Genomic DNA, 13909 nt, shown 5'->3' on the forward strand with positions numbered 1-13909 from the left:
TGAAAACTTATCAGTGCCATATTTAACCTATACCCCCTGGCTTGACACCCAAGCAACTGCACTTAAAAGTGGTAAAAGTAACCAACCCAATACCGTTTATTAATACCTTTAATGAGCCCATATTTGTCTTTGCCCCATGTTGGTGCTATTGCTGGTTATGATTTACCCATGCTAGTAATTCTTCTTTAGATTTTATTAATCTAATGGTTGCTATCCTGAAAGTTTCCTTTTGAAAGTTCATTTCTGGTTTGGTGATAACCATCTTGTCCCTGCCGGCTCATTTGTCTTACCATCTCCACTCAACTATATGCCCATTTTTATCTGTTGTTTCAAGATGTTTGAAAATGATTTGAGACTCAAGTAGTTGTACAACAATGGTAAGGATTTTAATGGTGACGTAGAGATTAAATAATGCTGATTCTCTTTTTCATTATAGCTTTTCAAGTATTATCTGCTATTACTATTTTTTTTTTTTTCCCATTTAAAGAGGTGCAATCTCTTTGGAATCTGTTCTACCAATTATTTATATTATTTATATATCATAAAGATGTTTTAATTTTTGGTTACTTTGGTGAGTGCATGATGAAGCTGATTCTCTTTTTCATTAGTGCTCTTCAAGTATTACCTGCTATTAATGCTTTTGATTATTTAAAGAGGTGTGAGCTCTTTGCAATTTGTTCTACGAATTAGTTATATTATTTATATATTATAAGATGTTAATTTTTGGTCATTTTGGTAAATGCATGATGAAGCTGATTCTATTTTTCATTGTCGATGTTCAAGTATTACCTGCTATTACTGCTTTTTTTTCTTCCCATTTAAAGAGGTGCAACCGCTTCGCAGTTTGTTCTACCTATTATTTATATTACTTATATATGAAGATGTTTTAATTTTTGGTTACTTTTGTGAGTGCATGACAAAGGCATTATCTGTGGGTTTCTTCTTTCAGAATTTTATTGTACCTGAGGACCTCTCTGCTTACAATGGCTTGGAATTACGACTTAAAGGTGATGGACGTAGGTACAAATTGATTGTTCGCATTAGCGCAGATTGGGATACTATTGGTTACACTGCAGGCTTTGACACTATAGAAGGACAGTGGCAGTCAGTAAGTAATTCTACTACTCAGTATGCCTTTTTTTATTTTTTATATTCATATAGTTTTCACCATATATAACTTATTTGCCTCAGATACGTCTTCCATTTTCTTCTTTAAGGCCTATATTCCGAGCACGTACAGTACCAGATGCTCCTCCCTTTGATCCGAGCAAAATTATGTCTCTACAGGTATGATCTGTGTCACTTCTTTTTCCCTTATTTTGCTGATCAAGTTTCTTTGTGCTTCTGACAATGTATACAACTTCTCTTCCAGCTCATGTTCAGTAAGTTTGAATATGATGGGAAGCTGAACCCAACTTTTTCTGAAGGTGAATTTCAGCTTCCAGTATCAAGCATAAGAGCATATATCCAAGACCCAGTAACTCCCAGGTCATCTCTTTTCGTCTCATGCAAATTTATTTGTCTCTGGAAAATTCCTCCTTAAAACTTGAAAGTGATAGATGTGCCAGAGATGCCTGGGCTTCAGCTTTTGACAGGGCTGCACTGCTTTCAGGTTTGTGCATGTGAGTTCTGCAGGGGTTACTCGACCTGAAAGGCCTGGACTTGATTTAAGTAAACAACCACCTGCTGTTCGCTTGAATAAGGAACTGGGTTTTGTTCTCACATTCAAGTTGAAGGTTGTGTGCCATCTCTGTGCTTGTTTCTTTCTCTTTTACTGTATTAGTCACTAGTAATCCATTCGGGGACGATGTTCTCCATGAGAGGACTTGGAGTCCCTGATTCCTGTTTGAAATCGGCAGTCATTCGCAAGCAGACATTTGGATGGACATTGGAACATATTCCTTTAAAAAAGGATGTGTCGCCTTTTAAAATTGACTGGAAAGTTCAATCTGACCTATTTACCTCAATTTTGATGTTGGCAAGGGAAATCATGGTGTTGAATAAATGGTTGACATGTTTCATCACTAACACGATGTTCAACGTATAGTTGTATGCAAAATATCTTGTTGGGTTGGTAGGCAACCCGAGGAGGATTTAAAAAAAAAATTGAAATTTTTTTTCAGGATGAACTTTAAAATGTTTTTAACCTTTATCGATCCTGTAGCTGCATTCCTCTTTCACTTCTATTTATTTATTCTGGTTCTCCTGTTCTGCCTCCTCCTGTCTTTCACACTGGCAACTTCATCAGGCCATTTCTTTCGGAAGGTGCTTATCTTTGATGAATGGTCCCATTAGATACATGCACACAGGAAGTCCAAGGAGATAATTTTAGCATTCTATATCTAAAATGGTGGCTGTTATATTGAACTGTGAATGTACTATCTATCTTCATTTTAGTGGGGCAAAGATTTGTGTGGTCTTTGGTAATAAAGCTGGAGATATAGATAAAGGAGTGCTTCTGGCTAAGAGAATGGAAGTACTAAAAGAAGCCTTAAAACTTGAGAAATATTGCAATGGATATATCACCAATATAGATTCATGTCTGTCTAACCACCCCAAACTTTCACTCGAGGCACTGAAGGGGGAACTATTGGTCTTTGGGGTGGGTAACTTTTCAAATATAGTGTCTGCACTATGGAACGGGATTTTCTTCTAGAGATTCCTGCAAGTCTGCTCAAACTCAGGCTTGGGTTCTGAGTTGACTATGTTTGAACCAGTTTTGTTTCAGCCCTGCTCCAATTAAAGCTTGGGCATTTTCTGCTTTTTATCCCCTAAACCAGGATTGTGAAACATTTATAAAGGTTTTTGGTTTTTTTTGGTTTTTTGGTTTTTTTTTTTTTTTTTGGGGGGGGGGGGGGGGGGGTTCTCTCTAAATTAGTTATTTGTTTAGTTGTAATGGAAGCACTTTAAGAGAACTATCACACTTGGTTTTAGCTGTCTTAGATAACTAGAGTTTTAAAACCTCTCCTACGACTTGGAATGTTTTATTTCTTTCTTTCTTCTTCTTCTTCGTCTTTTTTTTTTGTTTTCCTCATTCTTTTGTTATGACAAGTGCACTTCTATTTATGTTGTTAGATGGGTGCTGCTACCCAACGATTTTGATGAATCAAGAAATCTTGATGGCTTTTGCTGTTAATGGTCTGTGGAATTCATATTCTAGTAATCTGACACTGCTATCGAATAGTGAAATTTCAATACTGCTAGTGCAGTTTCCAAAAGATCAGGTGGGAGATCTGGTCATAGCTTCTCTTCTGAAACTTGTTCTCCAGTGATAAATTCTGCAACTCATGTTGGTACTACTTTATTTCCGAGTTTGTTTTTCATCCATCAATTTCTGCTGCTGGGTGGAAGTTAAACCTCTTCTATTACCATTATTCAATCACTGATCTGTTGAGGATATCAGCCTTGGACTGAGAATGGGATCTGGAACACTTCTGGCAGTTTTCCACCTTTTTTTGGGTATCCAGTGGACCCTGTTTTGAAGGGTTTTCTGGGTATTGCTGTAAGATCTATTGTGACAGATCTACATCAGTCCATTATTTACTGAGAAAGCTTGGTTTAAGGATCTTGACTTGCTAATTTATTCTGATTCTCAATCAACAACCATTTGATCAAGCTTCATGATTTGAGTTGTTCTTATCATTAGCGATTGTTTGACCGGAATTTGAGCCCTTTTATTTATTTGAGACCCTAGAGGAGAGGTGTTCTTTCCAACTTTAGACCTTCCTATCATACATAATGACTCCCACACACCACCACAACACAACTTAGGGGTTCTAGAAGAGTTTCCTGACCAGGGGGAGACTTCGGCTAGTATACATGAGGACTCTAATTCTCCCCCTCCATTTTTTGAACCATGTGAAGAAACTGGTCAGGGGTAGACCACTCCTGTAAGACACACTATTGAGGTCTTTCAAAACAAGATTGACCATAATAAGGAGGTGCAGACTTATCAAAGGAAGAATTACAATCAGTCAAAGTAGGTCTAAAAAAGTGACATGGTACCACTTCAGTCCCTTGCACCAGAATTAGATTCTATTGTTCCTCCGCAGGTATCTTCTTTTGATCTTCCTATTGCTATTAGAAAAGGAGTTCCATCTTGTACTCAGCATCCCATAGCTAAATATGTTTCTTATTACTCTTTATCTGACTTTTATCGTGCTTTTATATCCTCTTTATTATCTGTTTCTGTTCCGAAAAATTGGTTGGAAGCCTATACTGATAAAAGATGGAAGGAAACTATGGTAGAGGAAATGCAGACAATGAAGAACAATGATACTTGGGAGTTGGTTACACTTCCCTCTAGGAAAAAACCCGTGGGCTGTAAATGGGTGTTTGTGGTTAAACAAAATATGGATGGATCTGTCAACAAGTTGAAGGCTAGAGTAGTGCAAAGGGTTTTACCCAAACATATGTGATTGATTATCAGGAGACTTTTTCCTTTGTTGTGAAACTGAACACTGTTTGAGTTTTGTTGTCTGTAGCTGTGAACAAAGACTGGAACTTACACCCACTAGATGTAAAGAATGCCTTCTTGTATGGGGAGTTGGAGGAAGTAGTCTATATGGAAATCCTATATGGTTTCTCTAATGATTATATTGCAGGGAAAGTTTGTCCGTTGAAGAGGTCAATTTATGGGTTAAAATAGTCTCTTAGATGTTGGTTTGGACGCCTCCAAAAGGCAAACCTCTATTGGGTACAAACAAAGCAATGCTAATCATACACTATTTGTCAAGAAGTCAGGTACCAATATCACACTTCTCATTGTTTATGTGGATGATATTGTCATCACAGGGAATGATGGTAAGGAAATTCAAAGGTTGAAGACTTTCTTGACAGAGAGTTTGAGATTAAAGATCTAGGGAAGTTACAGTACTTCCTAGGGATTGAAATGGGTCGATCAAAGAAGGGTATATACCTATCCCAGAGGAAGTATGTCTTAGATTTATTATCAGAAGTGGGAATGTTGGGGTGTAAAGCAGTTAATACCCCCATTAAGTCTAGAGCTAAACTCAAGGAAAAAGAGGGAGAACTAGTGGACAAAGGAAGATATCAAAGGTTGGTAAGGAAGCTTATTTACCTGTCTCACAAGAGGCCAGGCATTGTTTATACCGTGGGGGTAGTAAGCCAATTCATGCATGATCCATATTTAGCTCATATGAAGGTTGTTACCAGAATACTGCAATATTTGAAGGGAACTCTTGGAAAAGGAATACTTTTGTCACCCACTGATAATCTTAGGGTAGAAGCATACACTTATGCAGACTGGGTTGGATCTCCTGACAGAAGTCTTCTCCTTCTTGATCGTTGCCTTCCCAACTCCTCCCTTAAAGTTTTAGACCTTAGGAGCAGCCCTAACCCTATTGCAAATACCCTCTTACCCTTCCCCTTTAGTGTTCCGCAATTTCTAGCCCTTCTCAAGCCCTAGAAGCCATATCCCACCCTCTTCTTCTTCCCTACATCCTCAGTCCTAGCCCCAATAGGAAAATCACATTCCAGCCCCAATTGAACCCTTTACCCTTTCCTTTTGGTCACCCTTAAGCCTAGAACAGAGTCCTGACATTCTTTTTACCCAAATCAGCCTGTTTTCTGGACTCTTGAAAAACCTGCAACTCATCTTCTTCGTGAATTAAGTTGCAGAATTTTCTGAGATTTTCCAGAATTCTTAGAATTGAAACTCAGCCCCTAAACCCTTGGAATAATTTCTGAAGCCTCTAAACAGAGGTGTTTCAAGTTCTGTCCTCACTTACAGCCACGCCCCTTTCCAGCCTTGGCCGAAACCATAATCCCAGTCCTACCTGGTATAGGATTTGATTTTTCAAGTCTGAATTTTAACTCCTATATAAAGTCAGATCTGAAACTTCAATTTCAGCTTACCTTGGCAGTGTGAGAACCTATAAAAACACTCACCAAAACACCTAGAAACCCTAATTGTGTTTTGTTCCAAATTAGAAGATCTTGAAGATTAACCCAAAACCTGGGTTTGCATCACTTACAAACCCTTGTGAACCGTAAAACCCATCTCATACATCCCTTAATAAGACTTACATGCTGGAGGATTCTGTGCAGCCCTTAATTGTAGGGAAATCTTCATAAAACCTTAAGCCTAAAATTGGGTTTTATGTCACTATTGCGGCCACTTTACATTTTCCCTTGTATCAGCTGGATGTGAAGAACTATATCCTTCATGGTGATCTCCAAAAAGAAGTCTATTAGGAGCAACTTCCGGGGATTGTTGCTCAGGGGGAGAACATCTGACATTTAAATTGAGGAAATATTTATATGGACTGAAACAATCCCTAGAGTATGGTTTGAATGTTTCACTTCCATGGTAACTGATATTGGGTTAACTAGGAGTGAGAGTTATCATAGATCACGCAGTATTCTTCCATCATTCTAAAGCTAGTTAGCTATTTGTCTGGTTGTGTATGTTGATGATATTGTCATTATTGAAGATGATTGCAAGTATAGAGAAGTTGAAGGCTCACTTACAGCGACAATTTCAGACTAAAGGTCTGGGTCGACTCAGGCATTTTTGGAGTATTGGGGTGGCAAAATCCAAAAAGGGTATGTTTCTATCACATGAATGTTATCGATATGTTGTCAAAAACAGGAATGCTTGGATCTAAACCGTTAGTGACTCCCATGGACCCAACTTTGAAACTTGTCCCAACCTCCCAGGCGATGGAGATCTTCTTGATGACCCTGAAAAGTATTGAAGGATGGTTGGCAAACTGAATTATGTTGAAGTAATGACCCAACATTGCCTTTCCTTTCAGTGTCATAAGCTAGTTCATGTCTGCTCCTAGGACAGCTTAATTGGGATGCAATGATGATTATTTTGATGTATCTCAAGAGTGCTCCTAGACATGGGGTACTATATTCAGGTCATCGTAAATTGGTAATAGGCATGTGGGAGGGTTCTCAGATGCTGCTTAGGAAGGTTCTTTAGTTGATAGGTCGTCTCCCACAGGTTAGTGTACTCTTGTTGTTTGCAATCTGGTTTCATGAATGAGGAAGAGACACAATGGTTCCTAGGTCAAGTACAAGTCAAAGTACTGCACAATGGCACAGTTACGTGTGAACTAATGTGGATCAAACAACTACTTTGATAAGAACCCATGAATTAAACTGATATTATTTAATTGATAGAATAACGATGAACAATGATAAACTGGTTACAATGGTGCTAGTCACCCCCACAGCACATTGCTGCCCCTCAGCCTACGGCTGCCCAAACACTCATATAAATAATCCTTAACTACTACTCACATCTTACCCCTATTTATAACCCCTAATCAACCCTAATCTCCCCAAATCTCTCTCATTCAGTAGTAAATATTCTACAATATTCTGCCTGTCCCCAAATCTCTCTTATTTAGTAGTAAATATTCTGCAATATTCTGCAAATCATTCACAATATTCTGCCTGTCCCCAAATCCCTTTTATTCAGTAGTAAATATTATGCAATATTCTGCAAATCATTCTCTATTCAGCAACCTCCTTTTCAGGACCAGATCTGATTGCTTTCTCTATTTAGCAACCTTCTTCTCAGGACCATATCTGATTGCCTTCCCTAGCTGTTGTTCGCCAAATCTAGCTTTCTTCTTATGCTTGCGAGATACACATGAGATATGAGGGGCCTATCATACTTAGAGAGCTTGGTGTTGTTGATGAATCTCTTAAGTTATTATGGTGTGATAACCAAATGGCTATTCATCTAGAATCAAACCATGTGTTTCATGAGGTGCACAAAACATATTGAAGTTGAAAGCTATTTTGTTCGCGAGCCAGCTACAAGAAGGATTGATATCGCCTAGCCATGTCCGTACAAGGGAGCAATTAATAGATCTGTTCACTAAAGCTTTGGAGAGTGCCAGGGTTAACATATATACTCTAGCTTGAGGGGAAGTGTTGGAGGTCAATTTGGGCAAGATGAAAGCCCACTGAGATTGTCGACGCATTGGTTCCTTGCTTGAGTAGGATTGAAACTTAGTTTGAGTTGTTTTAGGACTTTAAGTCCTTTTCCAAATTTGTATTTGTTTCCTATTCAGTTTAGTACTTATAATAGTACCCTATAAATGAGGCTAGTGCCGTTGGAGTCTTCACAAGCTCGAGTGAAGCTCCAAAGAAATACCTGGACTATTCTCTTTTTCTCTCCTTTCTGTGTTCCTTGTTCTGGTTCTATTTACAAAAATTCATATTCAATTTTTGGCCCCATTATGACCTTAAATAAAATGCTGAAAAATAGACTCCCCAACTGAAAAAGGATGTCCTAACCCAATCCATAACCTATTAGGTAACCTACATTGATGTGGAAAACTGAAATAGACTAAAAAGAAAGCCCTAGTCTAGCCAACTAAAAACTTTGAAGGGAAACTACTAAAATCCCTTAAATTGAACCTTGGTTGAATCTGTTCAAGATAAGAACTCCGGTATCCTTCACTGAAAACTTGGAGCACAAGTTCCACTTCTATAAGAACAGAATCTTGAATGTTGATGATCTCTTTCTGAAGCGCCACTTCACCTTCTATTGTTTCAGCATTGACTGTGTTGATCTCTTTAACATTGACCTCTTCAGAAACTCCCACATTTAAACTTACCATCTTTAAAGCTTCAAACTCGTGGTCCTTGTCATATATCATAGTTCATTGTGATAACTTCAGCTGTGTCTACAATTTTAGGCTTCCTTTCCATGAATACTTCCTTTTCTGGTAGAACCTCAAATCGAAATTTATTGAATGATGTTTCAAGCTGTCTGTGGCTTTGAAAACCTTTTAGTGCTAATGTTACAAAAGTTTAACAACCATGCTGTAAGTGAATTTAATGAACTTATATAAATGACTGAAAAATAGAGTTCAACAGCGAGGAAAATCCTAACCATCCTTAACTTATTTGGTCACTTAAAATGACTAGGAAACTGAATTAGACTCAAAACGGAGTCCCAAACCAGCCCAACTTGACACGTCAAAGAAAAATTACTAAATTCACTTAAATTGAACCACTTGTTGAACTGGTTCAGTTTGAGAAGAGAAACACCAAAATAAAACGAAGTATGGCACTAAAGCATCTAGTCTGTATGAAACCCTATTACCTATGCTTTAGTCGATAAACGTGATGACCTGTAACATTGAGAACCCATGAGATCCAAGTCCCCACATATGTAAGAGCAACCCTGGTTTGTTTTTATAAAATTAAAAAAGCAAACATTGCATCATCCTACAAAGAAAAATATTTCAATGTTGTTCCAATTTACAATTTCCAGATTAGTGGTCACATAACCCATGCATTATACATACGGAAATATTTCAGTGAATAAAAACTGTTAATCTATTGTTTTTGTTTTTGGTGGCACTGTGGGCTCACCAGCTAAGAATTCATTCTCTTTTAACATTCTTGTTCCTCTATTCCCTTATGCTGTATCCTAGGGGGAGGATTTGATCCGTGAAAGTGGTATTCCTTTTACAATAGTAAGGCCATGCGCCTTAACTGAGGAGCCTGCTGGTGCTGATCTCATTTTTGACCAAGGAGACAATATTACGGTATACTCATTCAAGATTGCATTTTTATTTTACTTTAATAGTTTTCATTCTCATTTCTCCGTTGCCTTTGTTATTACAAAGCAGTATCCTGTATCCTGTTTTCCAAGTCCCCGTCCAACTATTTCCAAGAGTGGTTTTTTTAGGGCATGGATAATAACTTTTAAGGTTCGGTCTAGCCATTGACTCTTAAATAATTAATTTACATGACAACACAGGGGAAGATATCAAGGGAAGAGGTTGCCCGCATTTGTGTTGCTGCTCTTGGAAGCCCGTATGCATGTGACAAGACATTTGAGGTTACAGTATTTCTGCCTTTCACTATTTGTAGTCTTGTTAAGTCCAGGATTATCCATGTCACTGTTATGTTTCTGTTGACAGTATCATGGCTTTATAGTTACATGAATTGTCCTAACTTATGTTTTTCTATTCATCGACTGAGATTGTATGTATGGAATGTATAACAGGGTGGATGGGGCTAGTCCATGAAAATATCATTGAAACTTTTACCAATTTGAAAATTTCCTGGTCCAATCTTCTGTGCTAAGATATGCAAAGTTACAATATCCTGGAAGGAGGACAATATTGAGCTTTTGGTTTTATATGTGGCCATCTTCTCTTGGGTTTTGAAAAACTGTCAATTTTCTTTACAGAACTCTACATAAAGAGGCCAACTAATCTACCACTAATGTGTTTCAAATTTGCTAATCATGGAGAAACCTCTAAATCCATTATTACTAATGAAAGAATACTGTAATTTAAGATATGATCATTATCCTATCAGAATCTAAGTCTAGTTATTTTATTCATGGATTTGTTTACATACTCCAATTTATTTGCAGGTTAAAAGTGTCATTCCATTCAGTGAACCGTTCACAGTGGACCCTGAAAATCCTCCGCCTGAGAAGGATTATAATATATACTTCAAAACTTTGAAGGACGGTATTACAGGGAAAGAAGTCTTGGAACAGAATCCAGTGTTTGTTTGATGCCTGCACATGATCCATTTTCAGCATTATTACAGGTAAGTACTTGAAAGAGCACAGAATGTTTGCTATTCATATCCAAATGTTGCCACAAAATTGTGTTCAATATTCCACCATAATGCTGTGTAGTGCATGGGAGAAGGCCTGGAGGTAATGATAGATACAGGCCTGTGGTTGAATCTCTGAGTTTTTTCCACTAGTGAGAGTTTTATTTGTAGATACAAGATAGGAGTGGTCCAATTCCATATGTCCTAAGTCCTATATCAATGGATGAATGTGGGCTTAGGAAACTGAAATTTCCTTTTTCTTTCATGACATCAAAGTCTATTTCTTTTGTTTCTGCTCTGCTACCATTGATTTTCTCTTCTTATAATGGCTCAGGAGAACCCTCGTCAACAAACTTCCAAGGTGTCCCAAAGAAACTAATGATGCGAAGAAGGAAAGCATTTGTCTATAGTGAACGCGTTTCCTACAGTTATATTTCATAATTCAGGATAAGTTACAAGAACTATAGGCATTCAAGAGGGTGCATCTATTTCTGGTATTTGTATTATTATATCCAAGGAGTAAGAAGACTTTTTACTTGTTCTTTATTGCTTCAGGAGCTATGTTATAATCTTGGCAGAGGTATGGTTGCCACTGTGCAGTATGAGCAGTTTATCTTGTTGCTATGTAGGTAGTTTTGAATCTGCTGAGAGTCAGAGCAAGCATTCCCCATTCCAGCTGCTCTGTAACTGAACATTGTATACCTGTTTGTTTTCTGAATCCCATGGGAGTGGTTCAGGTGTAACCTGAGTGGGGAAGGGAAGATAATTTACTAGGTGCAACGGTTGCACAATCTCCATTAAGCTAGATAATAACCGTTCTATTATTCCTGAACCACTCGAGAAAACTTGAAGACTTGGCCAAATTAATCTTCAAAATTTTCTGAAACCCTATATCTATATCTCAGGTTGATTATTTATTTTAATCATGGCTTATAAAGGTCTGAGTTGGGCTTGGCTTAAACTGAATCAGTCACACTTGAGTCCGTTGTCATATACAACCAATTGGGGTTCTCAAAGATTTTAGGGTGGAAAATGTATGATGAGTCAGTCTCCAATAACCCACATTATGACTCACATGATGTTGCAAATTTATCAGTAGTGAGCTCTCTGGGTCGGTTACAACTCGACTTGGTTTAGAGAAAGGAAATTTTCGGTCCCGCCCCCTAATATTAATGCCACCATACCCAATTTATTAGTCAGACCCTTTATTACTAACACAGTTTACCTCAGCTAGTCTTTATTAATCAATTTTCAATATTAGTCTCATATCCTATGTTCATAATTATTATCCGTGAACCATATCTCCCAAATTTTGTGAAGGCTTATGATTTAAAGAAATAGAAGTCGAAGATGGAAGATGGTAGAAAGAGACAAAGAAACGAGTCAAGCTGCATTGTCGCTGTTGAAATTGCCAAAACGGTAGGATCACTGGCTAAAATCTCCAGTTGATAGGATCCCACTGAAATGTTATTAAATTGGTTTTGGAACTGACTTGAGATTTACATTTACCAAAAGCCATAGACATTACAGCGGGCCAATCAAGATGATTGGCAAGCCACCTTCGATGGTAAAGTTAGGCAATGAGCTGTACCTTCGATGGTAAAATGAGACCCTAGGCCTCGAACAGAGACACGACACATGCATCAACACCGATCCCTGCAACCCTATCGACCCTAGGCAAGATGAAGCTAATAAGAAATGGGTAGTATTGGTCTTTATTATTACTTGCTATTTCATCTGGAAAGAAAGAAACAATAAAATCTTTCAGAAGCTGAATCCAAACCCAGAAAAAGTGTTGTTCAACACTTACAATTGGATCCAATTTCTAGAAACCAACACAAAGATGCCGTTAGGGTCCACACCTAGAGAGATGATGGTTTCTAAACCACACACATGTTTATGTAAAACTATGACTAACTAAGCATTACCTATGTTGATGTGGCAGGGTACATAATGCAGCATTAGAGAGACGGATGGAGTGTGGGACATTCGGGAAGGACACCTAAGGTATCTCGGCAGGAGGACTGAAGAAGGGAAAGATCGTGGAGGCTATCCTAAGTGGAATAGAAAAGGCACTAGCTTACAACATACAAGTAGAAGACATATGGAGCAATGAAAAGGAAGTGCTAGAACTACTCTCACTACATAACCACATGAAATGGCCAATAGATTATGTCCCAATTTTGATAAATATATTTTGTAATATTAAGAAACCTAGTCTAAACAATTCACCCGACCACACTCCAGGAATGGCTATATATATAGCATATATATCCTCCATAGAACATCAAGGGAGAATAGAAGTCATAGATGCTAATAGTCTGTGTACTTGTTCTCTTATTTAATACTAAGTTTTCTTTCCGTATAAAAAAAAAAAGTTAGGCAATGAGCAACACGGAAAGATTACGAAAAATGAGTAAACAGAGGATTTGAGCGTTGAACAGTGTACCATTGTTCGGCCTTAATCTTAGGTACTTGTTTGTTAAGATTTAGGGTTTATACAAGATTGCCAAGTCAGCTTCCTTAGATGTGGTGTAGTCAGCATTGCTCATTGGTTTGATCATCCTGGTCGGATAAAATAACCTTGATAAGTCAAACTGAGATTTTGGATCGTCAAATCCAAAATCTCAATCGAAATTGAATATCTACCGTTGAATTTCAATGGTCGAGATTGAAATTTCAACCGAAATTCCGATCTGATGGCTATAGTGTTTGGCCATAGAAAAGGTAAGTCCAATTGATAGTCACGCACCAGACATATGACCTCAGCCAGATCTCCTTCCAAGCGTTGTTCGCTATGCATTAGGCAATTCACCTGCTGCTCGGTTAGTCTTAAATTAGGTCGAATCAGCTGGTGAACTGGTGGTCCGGTGATATTGTTATATCGTGCCACCTGGCCTATTATTGTTGATCAATCAACCCAGTCAATGGAGCAAGGATGCCTCCGATCAGCAAGGGTTAGTGGTCAGGCTAAACCTTGTTCTCAGCCTTATTGCTGAGCTTGGAGTCTATCCTTTGGGAACTTATTACTTGGAGAGCATGAAAGGGTATAATATGTGTGGGTTTGACTGGGTTGACATTCTGGAGCCCAAACATCAATATAGCAAGGGACCCAAGATGGTGAACAGCCCTGGAGACTCCAGGGGAAGACCCATTGCCCACTGGTAAATATGCAACTGGTTATGTGAAAGGTTTACGACAAAGCGAAGACTGAGATCCAAATCGGCTTAAAGTTGCTGTAAGTATTATACAGGTTATGATTTAGACTACTGGAAAGGAGTAGATTGGTATCATTTCAATGCTGTGGCAACCAAGAAAGCAGTACAATTTAATTTAT

The 13909-nt window shown here is 38.1% G+C and overlaps 1 protein-coding gene across 2 annotated transcripts in view; it reads left to right on the forward strand.

Moving 5' to 3' along the window:
- Positions 1-11034, forward strand: part of LOC149005181 (NAD(P)-binding Rossmann-fold superfamily protein) — a 48842-nt gene extending 37808 nt beyond the window's left edge. Inside the window, exons 10-17 of one of the 2 annotated variants that reach the window (XM_089167956.1) lie at positions 950-1108; positions 1192-1287; positions 1373-1488; positions 1613-1736; positions 9429-9542; positions 9758-9838; positions 10382-10563; positions 10910-11034. In XM_089167956.1, the coding sequence (XP_089024082.1) occupies positions 950-1108; positions 1192-1287; positions 1373-1488; positions 1613-1736; positions 9429-9542; positions 9758-9838; positions 10382-10528 (837 nt within the window). In that variant the 3' untranslated portion in view covers positions 10529-10563; positions 10910-11034. Of the gene's footprint in view, positions 1-949; positions 1109-1191; positions 1288-1372; positions 1489-1612; positions 1737-9428; positions 9543-9757; positions 9839-10381; positions 10564-10906 lie in introns of both variants that reach the window. The other variant, XM_089167955.1, reaches the window with a different exon arrangement.
- The last annotated feature ends 2875 nt before the right edge of the window (positions 11035-13909 follow it).

Source organism: Hakea prostrata, chromosome 9 (genome assembly GCF_041222555.1).
Source record: "Hakea prostrata isolate BN-2017 chromosome 9, UWA_Hpros_2, whole genome shotgun sequence".
NCBI classification, from domain to species: Eukaryota; Viridiplantae; Streptophyta; class Magnoliopsida; order Proteales; family Proteaceae; genus Hakea; species Hakea prostrata.